Source organism: Anopheles stephensi, chromosome 3, assembly GCF_013141755.1.
Source record: "Anopheles stephensi strain Indian chromosome 3, UCI_ANSTEP_V1.0, whole genome shotgun sequence".
In the NCBI taxonomy this organism is placed as follows: Eukaryota; Metazoa; Arthropoda; class Insecta; order Diptera; family Culicidae; genus Anopheles; species Anopheles stephensi.
Window position 1 is genome coordinate 21,694,362 of NC_050203.1, and position 20,771 is coordinate 21,715,132.

The 20,771-nt window shown below is 44.7% G+C and overlaps 4 protein-coding genes across 14 annotated transcripts; 2 read left to right on the forward strand and 2 right to left on the reverse strand.

Moving 5' to 3' along the window:
• Positions 1-133: 133 nt before the first annotated feature.
• Positions 134-995, reverse strand: LOC118512899 (transcription initiation factor TFIID subunit 11). The gene is made up of 2 exons (XM_036058014.1): positions 570-995; positions 134-504 (listed from the first exon to the last, which is right to left on the reverse strand). The coding sequence occupies exons 1-2, from the start codon at positions 875-877 to the stop codon at positions 183-185; spliced, it is 630 nt and encodes a 209-aa protein (XP_035913907.1). The 5' UTR covers positions 878-995; the 3' UTR covers positions 134-182.
• Positions 996-1,363: 368 nt separating this feature from the next.
• LOC118512897 (serine/threonine-protein kinase tricornered) lies at positions 1,364-8,001 on the forward strand. 4 transcript variants are annotated; one of them, XM_036058010.1, is made up of 6 exons: positions 1,364-1,837; positions 3,001-3,003; positions 3,772-4,430; positions 4,504-5,141; positions 5,234-5,397; positions 5,500-8,001. In XM_036058010.1, exons 3-6 carry the CDS (start codon positions 3,966-3,968, stop codon positions 5,607-5,609), a joined length of 1,377 nt encoding a protein of 458 aa, XP_035913903.1. In that variant the 5' UTR covers positions 1,364-1,837; positions 3,001-3,003; positions 3,772-3,965; the 3' UTR covers positions 5,610-8,001. The 4 variants fall into 4 exon arrangements, with proteins under 4 accessions (XP_035913903.1, XP_035913902.1, XP_035913905.1 ...); XM_036058009.1 differs by lacking the exon at positions 3,001-3,003; XM_036058012.1 differs by lacking the exon at positions 3,001-3,003 and having other exon boundaries at positions 1,364-1,666.
• Positions 8,002-10,684: 2,683 nt separating this feature from the next.
• On the forward strand, positions 10,685-17,569 carry LOC118512902 (cytochrome b reductase 1). Of its 8 annotated transcripts, none has more exons than XM_036058017.1 (5): positions 10,685-11,036; positions 16,065-16,336; positions 16,426-16,637; positions 16,710-16,864; positions 16,934-17,569. In XM_036058017.1, exons 2-5 carry the CDS (start codon positions 16,126-16,128, stop codon positions 17,106-17,108), a joined length of 753 nt encoding a protein of 250 aa, XP_035913910.1. In that variant the 5' UTR covers positions 10,685-11,036; positions 16,065-16,125; the 3' UTR covers positions 17,109-17,569. The 8 variants fall into 8 exon arrangements, with proteins under 8 accessions (XP_035913910.1, XP_035913912.1, XP_035913913.1 ...); XM_036058019.1 differs by having other exon boundaries at positions 10,851-11,033; positions 16,063-16,336; positions 16,934-17,430; XM_036058020.1 differs by having other exon boundaries at positions 10,851-11,032; positions 16,040-16,336; positions 16,934-17,430.
• Positions 17,379-19,532, reverse strand: LOC118512901. Its single transcript, XM_036058016.1, has 3 exons — positions 19,291-19,532; positions 19,084-19,213; positions 17,379-19,016 (listed from the first exon to the last, which is right to left on the reverse strand). The coding sequence occupies exons 1-3, from the start codon at positions 19,379-19,381 to the stop codon at positions 17,702-17,704; spliced, it is 1,536 nt and encodes a 511-aa protein (XP_035913909.1). The 5' UTR covers positions 19,382-19,532; the 3' UTR covers positions 17,379-17,701.
• Between the last annotated feature and the right edge of the window lie 1,239 nt (positions 19,533-20,771).

Genomic DNA, 20,771 nt, shown 5'->3' on the forward strand with positions numbered 1-20,771 from the left:
GCGGGCTGTGAGGTAGGACATACCAAGGTTGTTGGGAAGAATTCAGATTTGATGTAGCTGTTCAACGAACCATCGCGTTGTTATATTTTGTCATCCAGTCAATTCGGAACGCTTCAAATCCGACAAAAGCCCATTCTTATGAAAATATGAATTCAGAATATATTCTACACACTAATGCACGATTAATTAAGTTTGAAAAATTGCTTATGACCCCGACCGGTAGGGATGTGTCCTTTGTTTCTCAGTCGCCGTACCGCCTCTCGTAAATACTTCGGTTGAATAGCGCCAGTTTCTCCGGACCGCTCCATTACATCCAGCGCCTCTTCAACGACTTCCCCGACGAACACCTTTGCTATACCGGACATGGCAATCACAACATTCTGCGAGACTGAACATCCCGTAATCGTCTGCATGAGGCGCTTTACGGCCGCTTTGGGGAATGCGGCACGGCGATACATTTCGTACCGATCCAGCTGTCCTTCAGTAAAGTTTGAAACAAGCACTCTACAAAGACAAAACAATCTTTGGGCTAACTTTTCATTAGCGTTTGGGTACAATCCACTACTTACTGCATCTTTTCCAGTTCTTCTTCCTCCAGCTCCCGCTTGCTTTTCGTTTCCTTGCGCTTTTCACGCTCACGGTCTTTCGGTTCCTTTACCAACAGTATGCTATTGTCGTGTCCCATCTCTGGCAGTATGATGTCTTCGAACTCTGTTCGCAGGTCGGGTTTATCTTCATTGCCGGACGAGTCGCGTCGACTGGACGATGGTGGTGGGTCGAAGAAGTCGTCCTCCGATGAGAGAAGCGATTGCAGATCTTTCTTGTTGTCCGTCGGCATGTTGTCGTCGGAGCTGCTCGGTTCCAGTATGTTCTCCATGGTGGAAACGCTGAATACGGTATGAAATGTACTTTTAATTGAAAATAACAGCAAGACACTGTGAGTGGTGCAGATTGGTGGTGTTTGTTTATGTTTTCAACCTGCCTGCAACGTCAAGCAACTGGAGGTCAAGGTGATTAAAGAGAAGGTGTGTAGTAGTGTGAATTTGAAATGATTATAACTTTGATTTGCACATGTTTCAAGAACTCCACAATCGATAAATTAAGCAACACTTATGCATAGAAAAATGTAAAAGTTAAGCATAATAAACAAATTGATGTAGTAGCCCTAATTTAATTAAAAATACAATATGTATGAATCTTGTGCATTCAATGTCAACTACGCTTCCACGGTCAGCCCCATAACGAACGTCGTTTTGTAACGAAATGCAGCAGCCAGTTATCCCGTTCTCGCCAACGCCAACTTAAACGTACATGACGCAACGCGAGCCCCTCATCACGCGACCCGCGGTGTGGGTTCGACCGTGCCAGACGGTGGTTTGATTTACAAAGAAATTTCAGCACAACAGTGCACGTAAATACATTTTCTCTTCTCGTCGCAGCACTGGAAGCGAAATTATACGCCCGCTCGGGAAGTGGAAATCCCGTTAGGGAAGCAGCGTGTGTGTGAGTGCGTGAGTGGAGCCCTGCGTACGTTTGTTGTGCTGCCCTGGCCCTACGTCTTTTCCCACCGCCAGCCACCCGCCACCCAACCCCCAACAAATCGCCATCGTCATCAGCGAGTACGGACACAAGGTAGTGTAGTACCGTGTGGTCGTGTTCCCGAGAGGTTGGTGCGCGTTCATGTTGTGTGCAGTGCATTGTATGTGCCCCGTTTTGTAGTGTCTCCTTGTCTACTTTTGGACGGGGAGGGGAACGAAAGGAAAGGAAAATCAGAGCACTAGCTGCTGGCCAACAGTAGGAACGGGAACGGACGCGGGCGAGTGCAGAGAATCGACAGGTGAAGCAATCGATGGTTTTCCACCAACTCAACCCGAACGAAAAGTGGCCCAGAGTGTGCAGCATTTTGCTCGCGGAACTGCGGAAAAGTTCTTGCATAATAATAATAGTTGAGCGAGGAGAAAAGAACAAAAAAAAAAAAAAAACACACACACACATACACAAAAACACTGTCACAGCTTCTGCGAAAGGTGCTTCCGTGTAGGAAACTAGGTAATGTACGCGAACGCGCTTGTACCGATGTGCGTGTGTTTGCGGTCGTGCGTGCGTACGTGCGTGTGTACCTAATGTGGTTTATTGCGCGATGATGTGATATGTTGTTTGCGTAGAGCGTTTCTATTTATTTTGCATCATCACGAACGACGGGACCAAGTGCGTATGTTTGGTTGCCCCATTTGTCCGCCACACCACCCCCTTTTTCACTGCCCCTCGTCCGGTTGTCCAGTGGGGTGACATCGTTTTTTTGTGGTGGAAAAACACACGACGAGACGACGAAAAGTGTGGAAAAAGGAATGCGGAAAAAAGAGAATCTCGCAACATTTCACCGTGAGAATAGTAGGCCATACCATCCAAACAGCGATGATGCATTATGGTTCTATCAGTTTTCTTTACTCCGTTACATAAAAATGCACCTCCAACCCTCAACCCCAGGGTGGTCTTGTGTGGTGTCACCCCCATGGCTATACTGGTCCAGCGTTTTGTAGTGCGCGCGTGCCTTTCCAACCAACCGTCTCATCATCTCAGGTTGGCCCTTTTCTTGTGCACTGTCTCAAAGGGCCAATTGCAATGAAGTGCAGTGTGCATACATGCACACCCCGTTAGTCCTATTCTTCGCACGTAATTGTACCAGCCTTTTCCAATTCTCGTTTGCACCGGGGTTCACTAGTTCTGGTCCACCAGCTGGCATTATCCCGCCTGAAACGCATTTTCTTACTGGCGTGACGTAAAACACGCCTTCAAATAATACATTGTTGATGTACACAGTATTTGAGCGAAGTAAAATGTAAAACGGAGAAGCAATGTCGCATGGCGATCCCTGTAACACGGTGCTTTTCATGTAAGAAACATCGTACAAGCACTTCAAAACATTGATCCCTCCGAAAGGGGAAAAACACGTGCCCCAAAGGATTAGAAAGGGCATCAGAAAGGAACGAAAGGAAGGAGGGGGTGTCAATCAAACCACACTCCAATCCGTCCCCACACGTTATCGAAGTTCGGAAGCCCCTCACTCAACAAAACCCCCTCTGTGTGTGTGTGTGGCTGGGGGGTAAGTTCTTTGTCTGCTGCTGCCCGATGCTCCCACAACTTACGGAACGGGTTTGCCCGTGCCCGTCAACGCATCGAGAGCTTTTTGTTGTTGTTGTTGTTGTTGCTGCTGTCGCATGAAGAATTGCAACGGGAAATGCAATCGGGCGAATGCATCCGCGTGTTCCACCGTTTGTCAATAGCAGGGTGTTCAAATAACGTGCTACTAGATTGTCGGGCTATCGAAAGGGAAGTGGGCATGATGCAGCATAAACTGGTGTCAGCAAAAAACACACCAACAACAAGTTCAAGTTCCAGAGCGCGGCACACGCGGTTTAGATTTGCATTCGTTGCTGTTTTTTTCGTCCCCCTCGTGTCAAACCATAAAAAAGATTGGGATTTCACTTTTATTCCACACACGGGCGGTTTCTCCATTGTCACTTATGTGCTCCCTTTGCATGCCTGGCCTTCTCTGTGTGGGGCACAGCTTGATGAATTAAAGTAGGCAATGTGACGATCGTCACCCCTACCGCGGGTTGCTTAGCGACGGCAGTTGGGGAAAGCAATAATCGAAGTAGATATGAAATCAATGACCCACTCTTATCAGAACATGGCCGGTCTGCCAGCCCCCATCCAAAACGAGCTGCGAATGTTTAATTCATAATGGTTTGTTTTGCTTCCTTCTTTTAGGGTTTTTTTCCACTTACGGATCGGAGTGACGGCGAACGGACCCGGTTGCTCCTAGAAGCCTCAGCACACACTCACACACACACACACAATAACAACCACCACAGTGACGGAGCGGCTCCTCGGAGAGGCTCCGCGATCACGGCTTAGGAACGGAAGGCGCAACCGGCGCACCACCAGCACTGACAGGCAGCGGCATGACGGCGACTGATAACACGGTTCGCTTCAGCGATCACACGCTCGATAAGGCGACGAAGGCGAAGGTTACACTGGAGAACTACTACAGCAATCTGATCACACAGCACGGTGAACGGAAGCAGCGCCAGGCCAAGCTGGAAGCATCGCTAAAGGATGAAACGCTGTCCGAATCGCAGCGCCAGGAGAAGCGCATGCAGCACGCCCAGAAGGAGACGGAATTTTTGCGCCTCAAACGATCCCGGCTCGGTGTGGAAGATTTCGAAGCGCTCAAGGTGATCGGACGGGGTGCGTTCGGCGAGGTGCGGTTGGTGCAGAAAAAAGACACCGGACACGTGTACGCGATGAAGGTGCTGCGGAAGGCGGACATGCTGGAGAAGGAGCAGGTGGCCCACGTACGGGCGGAACGGGACGTGCTGGTGGAGGCTGACCATCAGTGGGTGGTAAAGATGTACTACAGTTTTCAGGTACGATCGCAAACCGTTCCTTCTGTGGGGTGTTACCGTTCCTACTAAAAGCTTCCCTCTTTGTCCCTCCCAGGATTCGGTAAATTTGTATCTGATTATGGAGTTCCTCCCGGGGGGCGATATGATGACGCTGCTCATGAAAAAGGACACCCTGTCGGAGGAATGCACACAGTTCTACATTGTCGAAACAGCTCTCGCGATCGATTCGATCCATCGGCTCGGTTTCATTCACCGTGACATTAAGCCGGACAATCTGCTGCTGGACGCGCGCGGTCACCTAAAGCTGTCCGACTTTGGGCTGTGCACGGGGCTTAAGAAATCGCACCGTACCGACTTCTACCGCGATCTGTCGCAAGCAAAACCGTCCGACTTTATCGGCACCTGCGCAAGCCCGATGGATTCGAAACGGCGGGCGGAAAGCTGGAAGCGGAATCGGCGAGCGCTGGCGTACAGTACGGTCGGTACGCCCGACTACATTGCGCCGGAAGTGTTTTTGCAGACGGGGTACGGGCCGGCGTGCGATTGGTGGTCGCTCGGTGTGATTATGTACGAGATGCTGATGGGCTACCCGCCGTTCTGCTCGGACAACCCGCAGGACACGTACCGGAAGGTGATGAACTGGCGGGAAACGCTCATCTTTCCGCCGGAGACACCGATCTCGGAGGAGGCGCGTGATACGATAGTGAAATTTTGCTGCGAAGCTGAACGACGGTATGTCGTTGCTGCTAAAATTGTCTGCGAAACCCTGCATTTTGCAGTATAGGCGTGACTAATTTTGTTTTTCCCAACTCCCATCGGCACAGACTCGGCTCGCAGCGAGGAATTGAGGATCTGAAGCTAGTGCAATTCTTCCGCGGCGTCGACTGGGAGCACATACGGGAGCGACCGGCCGCCATCCCGGTGGAAGTGCGCTCGATCGACGATACATCGAACTTTGACGAATTTCCGGACGTAGCACTAGAGATACGTAAGTGTTGAGTGTGGAGGTTTACCGTGGACCGCAAAGGCACACACACGGCGCACAGAATGAAGCCTTCTAATCGATTCCCCGTTTTTCCCTTAAACACAGCCGCCCACCCACAACCGGAAGGCGAAGTGCTCAAGGACTGGGTGTTTATCAACTACACCTTCCGACGGTTCGAAAGCCTTACCCAGCGCGGTACACCGACGAAAAAGTGAGCTGTGAATGGAAAAAAAAAATCGTGAAAACCACTGAAAACCGGAAAAAATACAACAGCGCGCGCAGCAGACACCGAAGCAAAGCAGCAGCAGCAGCATACCGTGAGTCCCAATCCCCAATCGATCGATCGACCAACCAACGGGATGATGGCACAGGATCGTGTAACCGGCTAGTGCGTCCCCACAAGCAGAGGACAGACAGATAGTAACGCGGAGCAAAGATACTAGGATCTATGTATGAGTGTGTGTGTGTGTGTGTGTGTGTGGATGATTTCAGGCCGTTTTTGCGTTATCGCGTTCCCCGCGTAACTGTATCCTGTCCTGTTTTACAATGATTGGCTATTGCTCGGGAGGTGTGTAAAATCTGATTTTCCGGTTCAATTTCCCGGTTAGACCGTAGACTGACAGATAGACGGATAGACCCATGGAGGATGCAATTTTAAAATGAATCGGTTTGCCAGATTAAAAATCTATTTAAAATTCAAGGCAGCAACTTGAACAGCAGACAACACAATTGCAAGCAACACTGTTTACTTAAATTTAACAATTTTCATAATTTTTATTAAACAAACGGAAGAAATGTTAGTTTGGCTGCTATCCCGCACTTTCCTTATCATTTGAATGATTGTGTTATTCATGTGGACAGTGTCAGCTAACTGTGACTTTGTGTTGGTTTTTCCCATGGTAAAGTCTGTTAAATCTCCCTATTAAATTATGGACAAAAAAACACACACACACACAGTAACAAGAAGGAATAGACAGCTTTAGGTTGGTGGTAGCTTGAGTGGCCAGGATCAGTCAGGACCTATGAACCTCATCCTTACGTTGCCTGCGGTTGTTTTCGTGTCTCTCAAAATTAGTAGCTGGCTTGTTTGTTTGTTGGTTTTTTGCTCTGTTTTCCCTACACCCCCTCCCTCCCCCCTCCCCCCTTAGAATTTATTTCGTTCTTCCTCACTGTACCAAGTACTAGCCGTTAGAGTAGTAGGTTTTGTGTTTCGCTTTAAGTAAACTAATCTAATGATGCGTGCTCGTGCTTGATGAAGAGACTTTGCTCCAATTTCGAATCCCATGGAGAGAGGGCGCTAACCTTGCTATTTATGAAGCAGCCGGCAGTCTCTCGTCACCGCTTTTCATCGAGCCCATTTGCTGACTGCCGACCGTCCATCCAGAGCGAAAGAGTGCGCATTTTCGAGTTAGAGTGTTAGCTTTTGTCCCCTTTTTTTTGTCGGTTAAGTTATCTAAATATGCGCTTGTTTTAGGGAGAAAGCATTAGTCGGTTAAAATAGAAAACCCGGGATGATGTGTTAACCGGAACCGGAAACAAAATGGCAGCCACCGCAGGCAAGTAGCAGCAGTCCCCCCTTTGACGCAGCCCTAGCTGTTTGCGGTGAATTTGGTTTGTGCATACAAAGTGTCCGTGATGTGAGCGCGAAATGAAATCCGTTCTTGCCGCCGCTGCCTCCTAATACACACTTATGGGGTCTGCCCGAAAGCGAGAGATTTAGAGCTAGAAGCGAAAGAGGGAGAGAGAGAGGAAGCGGTAGCGAAAATATCAGTTTAAATCGCTCCCAACTTTTCTTCTGGTACGTAGAGTAGTAGCGTTTTAAGCCGTTTTTCCTTTCTAAGTATCCGACGCTGATTTTAACTCGAAATTGGTGATTATCGTAGCGAGATTGGGAAGCAACACAGAATCGGAACAGCATGAGCATGATGATTGAGCCCATAGTATTAAATAGAATATTGTAATTGTACGATGATGATGATAATGTATTGTATTGTATTGCATTGTTTTTTTAATGATTATGATTATGATTTGTTCATAAGTAATCGCAGAGCACACTCATAATACACACACTACTACTGACCTTTCCGAACAAACGTAAGCGAGAGAGTGAGAGAGATAGATAGATAGAAAGGGCCTCCCCATTTGCTGCCTAATCCTATCACACCGCCTCCCCCCCAGAACCCACTGGGTGAGCCTTGGTAGGCAAGAAATGATAATAAAATTGACATATGGTGGTCGCTTCATTGTAAACGTAATCCCCGTAATCTACCGAATCTTGCTGCATTGTGGGGATCTCTCGAAGGTAGCCGAGAGAAACGGAAAGTACAGGCGTTTTAGGCAGGCAGCGTAAAATGAAGACCCCGTGTTTCCCCCCACTGGCCGTGGGGAAAACGAATCTGATATTGTACATAGTGTTTCCACATTCTTTTAATTCTCTCACCCATCATAAGTTCGCACCGTACCCCCGAGTATTGAGCCTTGAGTTGTTTTCTTTTTCGTTTGGACTAGCTTTTTGTTTTTTTTTCATCTGCCCCATTTTTCCCACACTTCCGCCCCCTATCTCACCAAAACGAACCGGTAATAAATTAAACAAATGCGCTTAAAAAATACATTACTGCTTGATGTTGGTGTCTCACTACGACGAAAGAAATTTGAGTTTTAAAAGGAACTTAAAGCAATCGGAATTTTGACCGAGTTAAGCCTTCTTCAAGCCTTCTAAAACGTTGGTATCTTCCGTCCATCCGGAGCATCGTCCAAAACTGTGAAGATAACCCGATCGATTAAGTCCTGACTACGGGACTGATCCTCTGCGAGTTCAGCTGGTACCAGCAAATGGAATACCTTGAACAGCACGCAATTCAGTACAGAGCTTTCCAGACTAGCTCAAATTGGTAATATTCAGTGCAAGTTCGAGTAATAGTATCCTTCTCTGGAATATCTAAATAGTAGTAAGTGATAAGAGACATCGACATGAGGACTTGGCCATCCAACTACGTGGTATCATTAAGTAAGCCAAAAATGGTAGGCATGACTTTAAGAGGTCGTTAGGCGAAGATAGAAGACCTATAAGAGATCGTTAGAACAAGAAGAGAGAGAGAGAGAGAGATCCATCACGAGCCATCATATTTGATCGTCAAACATCCTCACGGAGGCGTAGACTAAACCACGTTGTTCAGGTATGTATGAAGTTGATACAAAGAGACGATGAACTCTGAGACATCCTGAGAGAAATTGAGTCATGAAACATTCCGATGTCGAAGGTATGTATTAAGTTGATACATAGAGACGATGCGGCTTGCCATCTCCTCTGTCGTGTCTTCACAACTTTCACACGTCGTACCTAATATTGCACCAGAAAGATTCTCAATAGCAGCTCTTTTGGCCCCCACGGAGGACAATCACAGCGCGCCAGAGGTATGGTCCAGCTGAGATTTTCGCATAAATCAGATGTATTATTCATGCATGCAATTTTGACTCAAGTAGTAACATTACCAATAAAAAAAAATTATGGCTGTGACCGGCAAAACTAATTAACATTATCCGTACCACAGCGGGAAAACAAAAAAAAAATATTTACGTTAAATTTGTCGCGGAAGTAGACAGATTTATCAGCATCGTTGAGCAGCGTTGGTAACGCACGAGAGGTCGCGTTAGTGCCTTGGCGCCATGCTTCGATTCACGCCGATGCTTAAATCGTGTGTTTTCAGAATCTCGTGATGTATTGCAAAAAAAAGTGGCACTTAATTGGCACTTCTCGCGCGTTTCTGAGTGCTGTGCAGCTCAAAGCCTAAGTACAGTGTGAGCCACAACATTGTAGTGGACAAGAGCAAGCGCAAAAAGCGTAGCGTCGGTCACATATTATGATGATTGCAGGTTAAATAATATAAATTACAGCCGACACGACACGATGGCACATTTAAATACAACTGTTGATGGACCTATCTAAACAGTGGTGAATGTGCTGCGATAAGCTACGCATACACTTTCCAGACAGTTGTTGGTGCAGCTTGATTTTTGGAGCCTTACTTACTGTTACCATAATAGTACGCAGCAACTTATTGAACAACCCAAGCCAGGATAGATTCCCTATCTATCACCCACCAAAGCCGTGTAATGTATTTCCGGTCCCGGTTCCCGGTAGAGGCAAGGAAATGAATAATCTAGCAGATAGCAAATACAATACGGTTTTGAAACGTTTTCTCTGCTAGCAGGCCACTCACTCACTCAGACGTTTGGTCAATCGATATCGACGTGTAAGAAATGCCGCAAGTGCAAATGTGTTGTAGATAACAAATTTTTATGTCACTTATTGAGATAATAGGTTATCTTTTTCCCATTGCCCATTTTAGTGTTCTGAGGTCATTGTCTTGCAAACTCGCTTTTTTCTCGATTTTGTTTTTTATGAAAATTGAAAATAAATGTTCAAAACTCTGAAATGAATAAACGATAGAAAATGAGAAAACATCTTGCTAGAAAGCAAAAAAATTGAGAAGGCGAACTCATCTTTAAGAAAACATTTTCATGAATAAATTTTGCCCAAAATAGATTGTTTTAGTGTGAAGTAGTTTGAAAAAATGCAAAACTTCTAAAAGATAAAAAATAACAAAAAAAAAAAATGAGAAAACTTAGAACATAAAAGCAAAAGAATTTAAAAACGAACAAGAAAATTGGAATATAAAGATATATAAATAAACAGAATTTAAAAAATACATAAGAACACAATTTCTTTTGTTCAAAAACCTGGTAAGAAAGTTGGTAACACAGGAAATAAACATAAGACTAAAGTTAGTAAAGGTAAGAAAAATGAATATAATACATAAATTAGAAAACATATTATAAGCAAACAAAAACAGATAATAATGTTGGAAGACTTCAACAAACAAACATTAAACTAAAGTTAGTAAACGTCCAAATTGTAAAAAGCTAGATGAGTGAGAATACATACAAGGAGAAAAATAGAAAAGCAAGCAGGAATGAAATTGGTAGTAAACGTACAAAAATAGGAAAAAAATAGTGGAAAAAGAAACATGAAAAAAAATTTATGTCCTTATGAGTGCTGCTATTTTTCTGTCGCTTACTGTACCTGTGGAGCGCACAGCCAACTTCGTGACGCGCTTTTTTCCGCACGTACGCTCTCAAGGGTAAGAAAAACAAATGAAAATCGCTCTCTCTCTCTTTCTCTGTACCTCTTTCTTTCCTTCTCTCTGTATTTCTCTCTCGCCCTCACACGCGCGCTGATTTCTATGATCGCTTTTGATAAAAGCTCGAGTGCGTGCCGCATTATCAGCATCTCTCTCGCGCTCTTGCCTTAAGTCTCTCACACACCGTATGGGGAGTGCTTCTGGGGAGACTTCTAAAGGGGGGGGTGGGGGTGAGTTTTGCCCACCGAATAAATCAACCCACCACCACCCTAGCCGCCCCGCACTCGTATCGTATCGTATATGCTCACGGCATATTCGCCCAACGGTTCACAGCTTCGCCCCAGTACGTGGCGCTCTCAGTACAGTTGCAGCCGTCTGGTGTGGTTCGCGAATTCGCGCTTGTGTTGACCACCTTCTACACCCGTGCCGCGAATATCCGTGCCCGTTACTCCGTGGGGCACAAGATAAAACCCGGGAGAAAAGCGAACGAAAAAAAAAAAGGTAATGTGCTAGCGAAAAGCCGCGAGGTCTGTAATCCCGTTTTATTACAGCTGTTTAACTGTAGGTTCGGCTGTGGTGTGTATGGATAGTTTGTGTCGTACCCAGATGGTGAGGCAAGTCGGTGAATTAGATTCTGGGGTAAAGCATCGAACCATCGAGCTCGGAAGAATGTTTAATTCGAATTCCACGGCACGCAAATGGCAGAAGATGAGCAAATGAGCGTGTCATCCATCTCGGTCTCGGTTAATGAATTTTCCTGAACTCTCTACACAAAAAAACTGGGGGAGCTTTTCCCAAGTGCATATGTGTGTCAGTGAGCGTGTGTGTGCGCTAGTGTGCGTGACTGAGTTAATGCAACAGATGAGCCAACCAGATGGTTTGTGTAGTGATCGATTTGGGGAAAAACTTTTTTCAGGCCATAATCCCCCATGGGTGGCATTTGTCTAAGGGTAGTTCGGGGGGAAAAAGCATCAGTTTATTTTCCCTTGAGTTCTTGTGAAGTGTTTGTGTGCAAGGTGTGCATTTGTTTTCCATCTCCCTTCAACAAGTTGTTTGTTTTTGTTTCGGTGCGTGGACCTTGTCAAATGGTTTTCCTTCTCTACTGAATTTTTATGCTTAGGAAAAGCTTTCAATAATTTTCCTCTATCGTTTATAGCTTATCATGCACTCACTTGCATTCAGCAGTGCGTGTTGAACATTACCTTTCTTCTTTCTTAATGCGTTTGAATGCATGAGAGAGTTTTATATCGTTTGATGTATTTTCCTTTTTTTCCTTTCCAACTTTCCTCATCCGATATGTCCGGGCCTAAGGCTTTTCCAGTATGAATGAAATATCTTTTTACCTTTTTCTATCTACCCTCGTGTGGTCAATTGAACACGCTTGTATCAAATAGGGAAGCCTCTGTTCCTGTTGCGCCTATAGCCTTAAATTTGCTGCAGCAGGTCGAGAGTACGTACCGTTTGTACGTTGTTGTGGTTGGGTCAAGGAAAGGGCGTGTGTGGAGTTTTTCTTGTGATTGTGGTGCAAAAAAGTCCCCCATCGTATGAATTTTCTTTCCCGCACCGAGCCGTGCGTTTTAATGAGCAAAATTATCCGGCCCGGCCACGTCCGGTGGATGTGAGAAACTGTTATGTGGTTGGTGTGTTTTTTTGCTTCTTTTCAAATTTAGTTTTCTTGAGTCGTTTTACTCTATCGTACCGGTGTGTATGCGGCGTACTGTTCGTGTTTTGTGCGACGGTGGCCTCTACTGGATGAATGTCACGATTTGTACGTTTGTTTGAGCGTACAACCGATGATGGATTCTGAACGGGTTTGTTTGGGAAGGGTGAGGGGCTGAGAGGTATATGTGCACCGCTATAAGCAGCTGTAATAGATGGGAATTTTATACGGCTAAATGAGTGGATTGAAATGTTACAGGAAAGGAAATTCAAAACGTTGAAGCTTAAATAATCATATGTTAACAGTTAAGATTTGAATTTAAATATAAAAACATATCAATATGCATCAAACCGATGGAAACAATAAGATCTAACGTCTTCACTGTAACGATTACTAATATCGTAACACTTGTAACGGATGAGCCTCTCCCGTAACGTTTATTAAGAAAAGTAACACGTAACACGTTTGTCCCTTCCATCGTAGCGTTATTTCGAACTCATACCTTGCTTATCTTCAAATCTCTATTAATAGTGTTTGTTAAGGATGATTTGGTTGAGTTTTAGATACACACTTGTTGAAATACATTCGGGAAGGTCTCAATGTCACTTTTTTTTAGCTACAGTAAAAAATAAAATCTGAAGGTTGTTGATCAAGACTAAACTAGGTCCGGTAATAGAGGTGAAAACGGTGCCGGTCTTCATACGGCAGGGCCGGGGTTCCAATCCCATCCAGACCACCTCCCTGTACGCAGGGCTGACTACTTTGCTACGGGTAAAATCAAGTCACAGAAAGCCAGAAATGGCAGGCCGCGAGACCTCTCGAGGTTGTAGTGCCAAGGAAGAAGATACTCAAAATGGAAACTCAATTTTGATTTAATGCACTGTAACCCCTAGATTCACTCTCAAACCTTATCTTCTCGCGTAGAACGTTGAATGAATTATCCTCATGAATTAAAACTGATTCTACAATCACAATGTCTTCGTCAATTTGCTATCTACCGCTCTCTCTCTCTCTCACTCACTTGTGTCTAAACGACATTTCTTACCTCCCAATATAATTGCGCTCTAAAGCCTACCACACTCAGATAGCGCCCATAGTCTGGTAACATTACTCCGCACGCTGAACTAGCATTATCAGAGCAAACAAGATAAACCGAAAGCAAAATGTCAAGAGAGATCCCGCAACCCGCACAAAAAGGGCGTAGGGAGGACGTGCAAGAATCTACAACGTGCTCAGTGGTGAAATGTAAGAACCGTAGCGTGTCTAGAAAGCTGCAAATCAACCTCAAGGGTGTTCTTTCCCCATATAGGACGTGTGGATCGTTTGTGTGTGTGTGGAGCCTGTGTGAGCTTCGGTGGTTCATGAACATGATCCAGTAACACGCTCCAATAAGAAAAAATAACCCACTGGTTGAATAAAAAAATGGTAGAAAACATAAAATCAATAAACACACTACGACCCCGAGAGGAGCGTGGCTTTTACATTTTACATGAAAGGACACGCTGGTAAAGGGCGTTATTTTTAGACCTTTGACCAGGAACCGGGTAAATTGAGTCTGTTTAAATTAATTAAAGCCCGGTACTAACCCCCGATGGCAATTGTGTTACCTTATGTAGCTTATGGTTTGGCGATGCTATTTGTGGAAGGAAAATGTTATGGAAAAATGGAAAGGTTCAAATTTTCGCGCCAGATATTTTGCTCAGAAAATGGCAAATCTTTTTATTTGCTCAGTGGGCAGCCCATCGTGGGTTGAGTAATGTGGCGTATGATTGGAATGCTGTGCGGTCAATTATTTCATTTGTTGTCCGGCGGTGCGTCCGTCCGGCGTTGGCATTGGGAGGAATGTTTTGCTTACGGGTACTTTCGCCTTACGGTGGAAATTAATTGCTTTTCGGCGTGGAGAAAGTAGCACGCAGTGAAAAGAAAATGCCAAAACTTTTGCACAAGAAAAGCAAAACTTTGCAAGAGAATTTGACGAACTTTTTTGTTTAATTAATGTAATGAGAAGCAAATTTTTGGTGAAGCTGCATTGGGTACTTAGAAAAGGTAATGAAGCAAGGGGCTCTATACATGAAAGAGTTTTAGCGCAGGGATACTAAGCTTGCGCCTGACAGCTGTAAAAAAATGACAGCTCTACTGAGCTCTTTAGACTGCTTTATATGTGCTCTTGATGCGAGCTTAATTGGACGTTAAATTTTAATACTAAAAATTATAAATTTGTTTGCCCCGTCTCAGGCACCATCAACCAACGATCTCATATGTGGCAAATAAAAAAAAGATCCACATCTGTTTTTCAAAAATGCTTCATTAATTTCAACAACGGAAACCACCGGTAATGGTAAACGACTGACCCAGATGTGTGTGTCCTTCCGTGGTCGAATGTGTGAAAGTGACTTCATTTTATATCCAAGCCTTTTGATGAATTCCACACACTGCGCGTCTCCGAGAAACCTTGAGACAAGCAGCTCAATCAAATCTCAAATCCAATCATCGTGCTCAGGTGGATGTACGGTTGACGTAACGCAAGCGTGGTGCTAGGCTAGGCCAACTTCCCGGCTATCCTATGCTTGAGAGGAGAAGGAAGAACGTTATCTGGTTACGTTATCGACGCCAGCTTTTAAGTGTCATGAAACCGGAAAACCCCCGCTCAGAAGAAGCGACAAAGGGGCTGGGTCAAGTGCAAGGGCAAGGACGATTTGAGGCGCGTAGATCTCCGTGCCTCAATGACACCGATACGGTACCGCGCACATGTGATGGATTGTTGGTACACCAACACGACCAAGGTCTTTGGCTTTCTAAGGCGAATCACTTTTTAATACTAATGGTCAATTTTGTGAGCCATTTGGAACTAATCGAAGCATAACGTAACTTATCGATCGAAATCGATTATTGACTCCAATTAGGCTGCTAATAAAGAAAGCTTCTAGAAACTCTTTATCAGCTGAGGGAAGTATACGGAAATGATAGACAAGAACCGTATAAGCTATTTGAACAGATGTTCAGTATCGTTGCAATAAATCAGCGTCTTCTTCAGAGATGTCAAACACATGTATGTTGGAGAGCTTTGAGGAGTGGAAGTTATAATTCCATAACGCCTGAAAGTTTGCAACAATTATGTTTAGTCTAGTGTTTCTATAGTTTATAGTTTTAATTCTCGATTAGTTTGCCAAATCTGAAGCCTCCAAGGACTCTGCTGAGGACCAATGATTAAAAAATAAATAAATTGCATATCTTCAGGCGCGGCTCAACCCCAAACAGTATTCTCTGTAGGGAATATCTTTTATAACATACTAAATTAAACTGGATATCTGATGTAAATGGCAACTTTCACTTCGATTCCAATTTACTCATCATAGCCACGATGGTACGTAATTAAACCTGTAGGCAACACGATCTTGAGCCCCAGTAAAAAGTTCGATCAATCATGGAAAATCAATATCGTCCGTTAGCAGTTGCTCGGTGAGTCATGGAGTTAAGCGTTATTGCGCTTTAAAGTGCATTGAAATGCGACTGCAAACGAAAACGGAATCAAAAGTGCAGTGTTTACAGTTTTAGCCTTGGGTGTGGAGTTGTTTGATTAACGCCTGGTCGGTCTAACTGTTTATTGTTTATGCCGATTCGATACGAGGAGAGTAAGCAATTGGTCGTTGGAAGCGATAAAAGCTATATTTGTTTGAGCTGCGATCGATTGCAGTTCATTTGAGTACCGTTTAATCTAACATTATCTTTCTAAGAAGTTTGTTATAAAAGATGGCCTTCATAATCTCAAGCTCTTAGTTAGCGAGATTCTGGATGAATAGCTATAACATACAATTTTAACAAAATTATTCACGAGTCTCATATCAGATCGAACACACCTCTAATTACAGCTCACTCGCACTTAATACTCCGAGTCTAACGAAGACGTGACGAGACCCACCGGCCACCAAAATGGATAACAGCCCTCCACCACCCTCAGCTCTGAACAACTTCCGAATCTTGTACCTCGTGACGCAGCTGGTCGGCATCACGATCATCATACTGGTGAGCTGCTGGATCGGCATCCATCTGAACGGGCTTGGCTGGTCGTCCCGCCCATCGATACAGTTCAACTGGCATCCACTGCTGATGTCAGTGGGCATGATCTTCCTGTACGGAAACTGTAAGTAGTAGCGTGAGTACAGGAGCTCTATAAACTAGCTTGGTCTAATAATGTTCGTGATCTTTAACACTCTTTTTTGTTCTCGGCAGCCATCTTAATCTACCGCGGATTCCGGTACGCTCGCAAGAAGCCGCTCAAGATTACGCACGCCACCATACACGGCGCTGCGTTCATCTTTACCGTGGTCGCTTTGGTGGCCGTCTTCGATTCGCACAACCTTGCCAAACCGAACCCGATCCCGAACATGTACACGCTACACTCTTGGGTGGGATTGTCCGCGGTGCTACTGTTTTCGCTGCAGGTAACTGTCACCGTTCAGGCTCCAAGAGCAAACTGTGTCTAACTGCGTTATCTTTCCTCTCGTATCCTGTAGTACGTGTTTGGCTTTGCGGCCTATCTGTTCCCGGGTGTACGTGAGCAGCTGCGAGCAACCTACATGCCCGTGCATGTCTTCTTCGGTGTAGCCGGATTCGTGATGGCCATCGCTGCGGCACTGTTGGGACTGCTGGAAAAAGCCATATTCTCTGTGTAAGTTCTGATTAAACGCCCGACTCGCTAAGCGATCAAAGTTGGTAACGTCTTCTCATTCCCCTCCAGACCAAACTATTCCGCACTACCACCGCAAGCCGTTCTGATCAACACGATCGGTTTGCTGTACATCGTGTACGGTGGATTGGTCGTGTTTCTCGTCACCGAACGACAGTACAAGCGGCATCCACTGCCGGAAGATGTGATGCTACTGACACACAGCACCAGCGTCGGATCATCGTAAACAGTGTCCGGCCGGCTGAGGAGAGTGTGTTTTCTCTGCGTGGATGTCCCTTGTGGAAAGATCTCAAGCCACAATCGCCGTAGCTCTAACAGGTCCCAGCAAAAAAACATTCCAAAACAGGGAGGTCAACGGGGACAAGGAATTGAATCTACAGCATAATACCTAACAGCATAGTATTGACCCATCGAAGGTGCATTTGAAGCGGAGACCCTTTCGGGAGGGGCACTCTATATTCGCTGCCGATCCTTCTACTCTACTCACTCGAGTGTGTATTATTAGTCCACTTCTGTGTATATACTTAGCGAATGGTACGAAGCAGCTAGGGAGTTAAGCTCAACCGTTTGTAACTAATCTATCCTTAGCAGAGAACAACTTGGTACCCTGTCGCCGTGTTTCTGTTGCTTCACATAATGTACAACATGCATACGTACCATACATATATTTAATAAACATTATCGAACGCATCAATCGAACCGTTTTGTGGCTTGTGATACCGCACCTGCTCATGTTACCGTGGTTAGCGAGGTGATCATGCCGTTTAATGAGCTTGTGTGTAATTGGATACTGCTTACCGTTCTGGGTTGGGTCGCTGCTCAGTCACACCGATCTTCCGCCGTCCGGTACACCATATCGAGCATCTGTCTTGCTAACCGCAACTCCGACGGGGTGTGAAGTTCCGGTGAGTAGAAGTTCGTCCAGCCTCGATCACTAGCGGGCGGTATGGTGAGACCTTCCTGATCAAGCGAATCTTCATCCTCGTCGGGAATGGGAGCGTGTGGCACACGATCATCGACACGCACCGGCAGCAGCTCGATCGTATGATCAGGGAAAACACCAAGCTCGTAGAGATATTCGTACAGCGATTGGGAAGCTTTAGCCAGAGCGTTCGTCATGTGCACGAAACAGGCTCGACTTTGAAGAATTTCGGGCTTCTCCTGCAGGGAACTGTACCGGTAAGGACTAAACCAGTAGAGGAAGTTATCCCTGGACCAGAATAGAAAGCAGCAGTCGAGTCCAACTACCAGGAGTGCGTTACAGGAAGCGAGGAAGTAGTTTACGAGCTCCTCAAAATGTTTCCTCTGCCGATGTCCTATCGGAGCAGTTCGGCAGGTTAGTTCATACCCTCCAACGGTGTAGCTCGGATCGGTTTTATCACGCACAAAGGCAGCCATCTTTTCTGCCACTTTCCAGCTTACTTGAGCTCGCTTAAAACATCCATTCAGGAGCTTGTTATCCCACGATCGTGGCTTTTTCTGAACGTTTCCTGCCCGCTCCAGCACGTTAAGCCCGATTTCGAGCGATCGTTCTAGGCTCGGCCGTACCAAGCAAATGTTCCCGTGCAGGATCGCTTCCATCGGTGAGGTAAGTTTCATACCGCAGCTACGCTTCATCTTCCACACAATCCTGGTCAGGTCGCCTTCCTCCACCGAGTGTAGGACAATGTTCGAGAGGAAGTACTTCGAATGCTCTGTACATCCGTAGGACTCTCGTACAAGGTTCACCATCAGCTGTGCACAGCTGAAAAACATCAGGGCCGGTTTGTCCTGTAGGTTCACGGTGTAAAAGTACCAACCGGTTACGAGACGACGGATGAGGAAAAAGTACGAATCACACATCCAAATTGCAGCCTTTCCCCGTTTAATGCGGGCCAGCGCTTGATTGACATTTAGCTGGGCGTGGGCCGATCGTTCCTGCGGTGTAACGAACCGTCCCTTTAACAGTGTGCTGGAGAGATGAATGTTGTACGTTTTATCGTTCCGGAAAATTGGAAGCCGTGTCTCGAGCTTTGTGTTGGCAATGGTAGCCTCCAGCTCGACTATTTCACCAAACGTTTCCGGTGTCCAGTGTGGTGGTGATTTCAGAACGGTGAACAAATAAGCAACGGCGAGATGTTTTAAGACGTTATCGCTGGAATAGTGAAAGTGGGGGTAAATTTAGAGCAAAAGCCTTTTTGAGTTTTAGCGTTCCTTCTTACATTTCCCGATACTGTTTCGTGTAAGCCGATGCACCGCGTAAGATGCCCACCTGTTGCGAATCACAAAGGTTGGACTGCGCAGTCTCTCTAACGGCTCTGCTCGCTCCGGTTTGCAGTTCAGTTTGACTTACTGGAATAGAAGATAATAGCAGATCAGCTAAGGTCGACTAGAACTAGTACAAAAATGACCAACTTCTCGCTACTTACACTCCGGTGCTGGCAGTCTGACCTGAATGCGATGGCTTTTCTTTTCTACTGGCGTTGGGACATCGGCTCTATCGGCAGGAGCTTCACTCATGATTTTAAGCTTATCGAAAGTGATTCTTATTACAAAATATGAGAGAGACTAGAATTTATACGTAATCACGTACAATTTGGTGCGTGGGTAAAGGGAATCTGTATGTCTGTTTCCAGAGCCTACCTTGACCTGCTTGAGTTAGTAAATCTTCTGCAAATGATTGTTTACTTTGCTATTTTTCTTTGTTTTATGATCTTTTGTTTACACGAATTGCTATTTTACAGATAGAACATCTGATTTATGAACAATCCAACTGATTGGTTAGAACATGAACGATTGGAATTGTATTAAATAACGAGCAATTCCCTTAGAAAATACATTTATGGACAGATTAGTAATTCAAATGTGACGGTTACGTGAAATATTTCACGATAGGTTTCACTATGAAAGTTTCAGCAGCAAAAGTTTGCGAGAGCTTTATGCTTTTGCATGATTATGCGTGGTGAGTGTTAAGAGAATTATGTTGGACCTTTTTCTCAGTTAATATGGTTAAAAAAAATTATTTTAAGTTATTAAGCATAGAATTACACATAAAATATTAGAAGTAAATCAAAAAAAGGACAACATTTGCTCCTCGATAACCAAACATAGCTATCATAAACATTATAGAAGAATATCGAAGCAGAATATAAATGAAACAATCAGCAAGTCAACAATATTTCTCATATATTTCTCTCGATTCCAAAGATGCATTCGTTTTTCTTAGTAGAAAGTAGTCAGTAAAATTGCGAAAAACAATTACCAAACTCTCTAAAAACACTGTCAGGTTTCACAGTTTCACAACATAAAATCATTTGTTTTCGGATAAGCTGGAATCAGAAGCAACGGAGGCGAAGAAAAATTGCCAATGAAGAGTAAAATCAGTTGATTACTTTATTTTATACATGTTCCGTTTTTCCGGGGTTTTTCTTGGTTTCCGTCCGTCGCATTCAAGATCATTTGCAGTATGTTTTTTTTCTTCTGGTTTTTTTATTTTTTTATTTTGTTCTGTTAGATTGCCCGCACCGCTTTTTAACAATGCAACCCTCAGCAATGTACAACAGCACACTAACGCGATAAATGTATCTTGCCGACTTGCTCCGGTATTGCTACGCCTGTGCGTATGCAATGTGTTGTTGCGTTGCGTTTGTTTATAATTAATGTAATCTGCTGGGATGTGTGTGTGACTGTGTTTTGTATATATGTATTTATTTATTTTAAATATTTCTTTCTCTTCTCTTCTTTTCTTCTTTATTTTGCTCTCTCTTTCTATAAGGAGAGGGTTTTCTTTAAATATTTTTTTTTTTTTCTAACTTGTATTTCATTTACACGCACTCTTTAAGAGATCCTAGAAACAACATCCTTTACTAGACCGGGAGTTTTTCCTTTTACCTGGGCGTGCTAAAACGTG

Bases quoted from the DNA above. Each gene is read 5' to 3' on its own strand.
- LOC118512899 (XM_036058014.1), bottom strand. From the start codon at position 877: ATGGAGAACATACTGGAACCGAGCAGCTCCGACGACAACATGCCGACG. The intron at 505-569 runs GTAAGTAGTGGA...TTGTCTTTGTAG, and splicing joins GAAGAACTGGAAAAGATGCA to AGTGCTTGTTTCAAACTTTA.
- LOC118512901 (XM_036058016.1), bottom strand. From the start codon at position 19,381: ATGAGTGAAGCTCCTGCCGATAGAGCCGATGTCCCAACGCCAGTAGAA. The intron at 19,214-19,290 runs GTAAGTAGCGAG...CTTCTATTCCAG, and splicing joins CAGACTGCCAGCACCGGAGT to TAAGTCAAACTGAACTGCAA. The intron at 19,017-19,083 runs GTAAGAAGGAAC...TCACTATTCCAG, and splicing joins ACGAAACAGTATCGGGAAAT to CGATAACGTCTTAAAACATC.
- LOC118512902 (XM_036058017.1), top strand. From the start codon at position 16,126: ATGGATAACAGCCCTCCACCACCCTCAGCTCTGAACAACTTCCGAATC. The intron at 16,337-16,425 runs GTAAGTAGTAGC...TGTTCTCGGCAG, and splicing joins GATCTTCCTGTACGGAAACT to CCATCTTAATCTACCGCGGA. The intron at 16,638-16,709 runs GTAACTGTCACC...CGTATCCTGTAG, and splicing joins TGCTACTGTTTTCGCTGCAG to TACGTGTTTGGCTTTGCGGC.
- LOC118512897 (XM_036058010.1), top strand. From the start codon at position 3,966: ATGACGGCGACTGATAACACGGTTCGCTTCAGCGATCACACGCTCGAT. The intron at 4,431-4,503 runs GTACGATCGCAA...TGTCCCTCCCAG, and splicing joins AGATGTACTACAGTTTTCAG to GATTCGGTAAATTTGTATCT. The intron at 5,398-5,499 runs GTAAGTGTTGAG...CCTTAAACACAG, and splicing joins GGACGTAGCACTAGAGATAC to CCGCCCACCCACAACCGGAA.